Source organism: Limulus polyphemus, unplaced genomic scaffold, assembly GCF_000517525.1.
Source record: "Limulus polyphemus unplaced genomic scaffold, Limulus_polyphemus-2.1.2 Scaffold1030, whole genome shotgun sequence".
Classification (NCBI taxonomy): domain Eukaryota; kingdom Metazoa; phylum Arthropoda; class Merostomata; order Xiphosura; family Limulidae; genus Limulus; species Limulus polyphemus.
Genome location: NW_013666640.1, coordinates 78298 through 83923, shown reverse-complemented (window position 1 = coordinate 83923; position 5626 = coordinate 78298). Strand labels below are relative to the sequence as shown.

The 5626-nt window shown below is 28.6% G+C and overlaps 1 protein-coding gene across 3 annotated transcripts in view; it reads right to left on the bottom strand.

Annotated features, from left to right (window-relative positions):
- LOC106461781 (kinesin-like protein KIF16B) overlaps positions 1-5626 on the bottom strand; it is a 123299-nt gene that overhangs the window by 50027 nt on the left and 67646 nt on the right. For all 3 annotated transcript variants that reach the window (XM_022388827.1, XM_013921634.2, XM_022388826.1), the window contains one exon: positions 4066-4125. In XM_022388827.1, the coding sequence (XP_022244535.1) occupies positions 4066-4125 (60 nt within the window). The remainder of the gene's footprint in view (positions 1-4065; positions 4126-5626) is intronic.

The following is a 5626-nucleotide window of genomic DNA, read 5'->3' as shown; positions in this document are numbered from 1 at the left end:
AACACATTAACCGCACTAATCGAGGGATTCCTGTATATACATTTTACAAAGAAAATTGAAATAAAGCTTAGACCATTGTTTAGAGCATCATCCCTAGCATTTGGCTATTTCTGTTTGCCTTATACATATCAGTTTGATAGACAGTTAAATAGTATTTAGGTTTTACTTTTATATTTTAGTTATTTATGTATCATTTATGTTTTAAAATTCATATTTAAAAGGTTTGATGCTTAATTAAGTTTTTTTACTCGTTGCTTCGCTGGTCAAGAGTTATAAAAATAGGCGAGTGCAAACACTTTGTCGTAAACTAAAGTGGACTCACTGCCAATCATAGTGTTATATCACCCACAGGCACCTGTTGAAGAGTGTCAACATGAATAACAAAAGAAAAAGAACTGAAAAGAAATAAAAAACATTAAAATAGACTTTATGTGAAAAGGTAAAGTCTTGAAATGACCAAAAGAAGATATTTTAAGAATATTCCACTAAGAGATAAAAGGTATGTATATATGTCCATTTCTTAATTTTAAACATTTCATTGCACTGTATGTTGATAATAGCTAGAGTTAGTGATATTGTAGAAAAAAATGGAAAATAAAATATAAGCATTTACCTCATAAAACTTTTGATATTTATTTTACAGGTCCTAGACATTATGCAAGTGAAATGTGAAACTAAGATAATAAATAGTATTTTTATACTCAACATGAAAATCGTCTTGCAGGTGAAGTATTCAGAGCTTGAGTGCAAATGACAACATTAAATAATGAATTTTTATTAGAAATAGTAGAAAAAAAATCAAAATTAAATGTTATAAATTTTTTAAACTATATACTTTTAGGAAAGTTCTTGTCAAATTTCAAACATTTTTCTACACCAATTTCATTTGGTAGTCATAGGGTTAAAGGCTTAAAATCTTTGAAACAATTATATAGATCAATGTAGTTTTGAGACTTATAACAATTTATGTAAAAATGTAAATTTAACCCTGTAAGAACAAAGTTTATCAATTTTACAAGCCTTGGAACTGTGAAACTATACATAATAACTCTAAATTTACTATATCTTTATGAAATTTGGCAAGCTTTTAGTGTACACAAAAAATTAAATATTTTAATAAAGTATTTCTACTGAAGATTTGTCTGTACATTTCTGAAGTTTTTACTGACCCAATCTGAGTGAAAAGTAATTTTCCTGCTAAGAATAAACATTTTTATCTTAAACTTTCTTATTTCACTTGTATAACATCTAAAACAATCCTAAATGAATATTAAGTTTTTTCTAGGTAAAACTTTTTTTATCTCTTATTTTCTGTACTCCAACATTAATTATTGGAAAAAACCATCAATATATAATGAAAAACATTAAATATTTTTTTTCATTTGTACTGTCTGCAGTACTGATCAGAAAGTTTGAAATCATTTATCTAAACATTTTCAACTGTTAACCTTTTCACATCTTTTTTTTTCTTTTTTACCCACTGAAGCAAGAATTTTGGTGAGAAAAATAATAAATCACAGCAAAAGCACATTAGTTGTTTCCCTCTAAGCTAATATAAAGAGCACATGAACTGAGTGTTATGTTTCACATAGTGAAGGAGCTAATGAAATTTTTGACATTTTATTTTACTAAAGTTTTTGTTAGGCTAAGTTTAGAAATTGATAGTTTTTACATTTTAGTTGCTTTTCTTAAAAAATATATAATGGTAAATAAAAGATATACATAAAACAGAAGGATTTATAGTACTTACAACTTACACAAACCATTTGTACTTAAATAAAAATATTTTGCATTCTCCTCTAAGCTTCATTGACTCTCAAATTTGGGTGTCCCAAAAAAAAATATTTGTGTGGCTTTCAAATATGCATCTTAGAACCCAAAAACTATCAGTAACTAGAACAGAATATCTCAAAACTACTAAAACTTATCTGGCTTTCTGCATATTATGGGCATAGTAATTGTTATTAAAGTTATTTAATTAAATTTTGAATTTAAAACTGTAAAATGCCAAAAAATGTGCATCCTAGTAGAATTGCAGGATTTAAATAGATGAGAATTTGCTATTTCTGTTGGTTATAAAAATGTCCATCAGCCCTGTAAAGTTGATTAGCAAGCAATTTCAAAAGTCAGAGAGAAAGGGAATGGGCTTTTCTGGCAGGTTTGCCAAATTTACTAGAAAATCACGAAGGAAGGAGGCTCAAATTTTAGATTCTTGCTTGTAATTATGTACTTTGGTTCAAATTGGTTGCAAGCTGCAGCAGCCAAATTTTAGAAAATTCTGAATTGGTTTGTTTGTCTTGCTTTTTGAATTTTGTGCAAAGCTACACAAAAGCTATCTGCAATAGCCATCCCTAATTCAGCAGTGAGAGCTAGAGGGAAGGCAGCTAGTCATCACCACCCACTGCCAACTTTTGGGCTACTCTTTAACCAAGGAATAGTGGGATTGACCAACACATCATAATGCCCTCATGGCTGAAAGAGCAAGCATGTTTAGTGGGATGGGAATGCGAATCCCCAACCCTCATATTGCGAGTCAAATGCCCTACCCATCCGGCCATGCCAGGCCAATTCTGAATTGGAGAAACTGAAGTTCAGACATGTCATGTGATACAGAAAAATGAAGGTTGAGATTTTTTTTAAATATCTTTTTAAAATTTAGAAGTTAAAACTTGTATAAGAATTGAAATATGAAATATTTGTTAAGTCTATATAGATACTGATAATAAAGTTATATAATTAAATTTTGAATTTAACATTGTAAAAATGCCATAAAATTGGCAAGAGCTTTTTAAATTACATGTATCTTCCATCTAAGAAAACACTTATAATTATATATAGTACTTGTATGATTTTCAACCTTTAAAGTATATTTTCATTCATCTTAAACTGCCATTTTTTTGTTACTGTGTTCTAATCTTGCAAATGTATTTGATAGTTTTTCAATAAAACTACAAATTTTCTATCTTCATTGTAGTAACATCTTATGAAATTTACTTAAGTTCACTAACACCAAAAAAGAAAAATATTAAATAAATAGAACTAGAAATTTTTATATTATTGATATGAAAGTTTCTTTTTATAAAGAAAATATTTTAGTTCATTTTATATTCATTAACAAATTTATCTTTGGGATTTTTTATTGGCATGTATTTTTTTCAAACTGAAGTAATCATGCAACTTTCTAAAAATACTCAAATTCAGAATGATCAATAATGTTTTATGACTGAAATCACTATACAACATTTGAGGCCTGTGTACTCGCCAACCTTAAATATTCTTGCCTGCTATAGAAAAATGTCTTTGTAGCTTTCAAATAAAAACAATATAATATAATTCTACATTAAAACAAGCCATGGAAGATTAAAAAAAATATATAAAAAAAAGAAAAAGAAAACATAATATGCAGTTGATATCTACATATGATAGCTTAAACCCCTTTTTTTTCCCATAAAATGAGAGTAGATTAGAATTAATTTTTGAATGCAGATATTCAATTTTCCCACAGGAGTGACTTTACATAATGGGTTGCAAAAGGGGTTAAACATTAACACATTAATAACCTTTAGGGATCAAGCAAGGAGCTTATGCTGCAAGACTGAGAGGCAAAGGATTAAGAAATAAGCAGGCAAAACATTAGCTATACTATTTTATTTGTGAAATGTGTGACGGAACATAGACATGATCACATGGTCAAAAGTGAAAAGAGAAGATGTTTAAGAGTTTAAAAGTTTAGTTCATCTCCTACAATAAACAATCTCAAGGTAAAAAAACAAAAACAAAAAATATGATGTGTAAGCATGTTTAAACAAGTCTGTCTTTTAGTATTGCAGTCAGCTACTCACTTTAATCTCATGGATAGTAAAGTCTTTAAAGCTGTGTCAACTTTATAAAACTATGTTCATGATGCTTTTTACATGCCTTAAACATAACCATATTGTAACAAATGATAAAAATTATGACTGAGTGTTAAGACTTTTACAGTTTTATCGACCCTAAGGCATCAAATTTAATTTAAATCAAGTATCAGAAAAAGAAGACAGTGTATATACTTCAAAGTATCCAAACCTTTAATATTTTTTGTGTTTCCTTCCACTTTCCTGTCCATTCTTCTGTCAGTACTTTTACCTACATAAAAATCTTAAATTTATAAAAAACAATAACATCAGCAAAGAAACACTAATTATTAAGTTGTTAGTAGTAAGTATCTAGTTACATAAAAAATGATTGCTTTCTGCTTACCACATCTTATCATAATTACTTAACCTGTTACCTGCTGTGGCCATTTTGTCTTATCATGAGGGCAAAATCACAATTGTGAATTGAAAAAATTATATAGAACTTATCTTTCTTATCTTGGATTTCAGATTTTACTTTTGTAAATAGTACCATAACATTCAATTACTTGTACAAAATTGTATTATTTAATGAAGTTAAAGAGAAATTTAATATAAAAAATCCCAAAATACGTTTGAGATTATAAATAATCACTCTTTAAGAAGAAAATTTTTTCAAATTTTTTCTTGCACTTCAGCGCTGGTCCTGCCATCTATGATTGATATCTAAACCTTTTTCTAGTCAGTTTTCTTTATAAAACATCGTCTGGGTGTGTTAAACCTCAGTTGTAACACCTTTAGTCAATCCTAGTCGAATGTGTCAATTTCAGTACCATGTTATTCCAATCGCTGTATTTCATGTTTGACAAATCATAGGATGGTAAGCAGAGCACGTGACAAAACGGTGTTCTATGGATTTCACAATATGAATGTGGGTAGTGCTTATTATAGTACCTGCCATTTTATGTAGAAGTTGTATTTAGTATTGGTCAATAGTACTTTTTATAAGCCTTAGAAAACTTGCTTCTGGAAAAACTGCATGGGATGTATGCGACTTTTATTATTTTTCTATAGTAGCTTAAGTCGTACTGTATCATATATCTATTTATATTAATCATTATATTGAAAAATTAACTAAAAAAAATTGATCTACGAATGTTAGGGTTAAGAGATATTGAGTGGCAAGTGCAAGGTCTTTACGTGAAATAGGCTTAGCACTTTGAACTGAAAGAGTGTGATTTTTTATATTCTTTTGCATTTAAATTAGTAGTTTTAAGTTAAATAATTTAGCATAATTTTATAATTATTTCATAATAATAATATGATTCAGTATTTAGAATGATACACTTGTGTGATCTGTACATAATACTACTAGTACCAGTACCACATAAGAATTTTATATTTTTCCTTCTTACTGTCTTTACTTTGTAGTAAGGCCCACACTTCTGTTGTTGTTGTTGCTTTAGAATTAAAACAGTCTAATTGATATATATAAAGTTTATTCTGATATTTTACAAATGGTTTAAACTCAGTATACAAGTGACAACAATAAAACCCATATGTTGGTTGTGAAACAGACTAAATACAATTGTCTCAATAATAAAGGGGAAGTTATGGTATTCTCACATTTGGGGTCTCAATACACTGAAGAGCTTAAGCCTCGAATTCCAACATAGATCTTGCCTATATTGAGAGGAATGTGAACCTGACTAATCTTTTAAGTGCTGTGAAGTAATTTTTTTTTGTAATTTATGGTGTCTGTATCATTTGGTAATCTCTTCTAATAGGGTGTA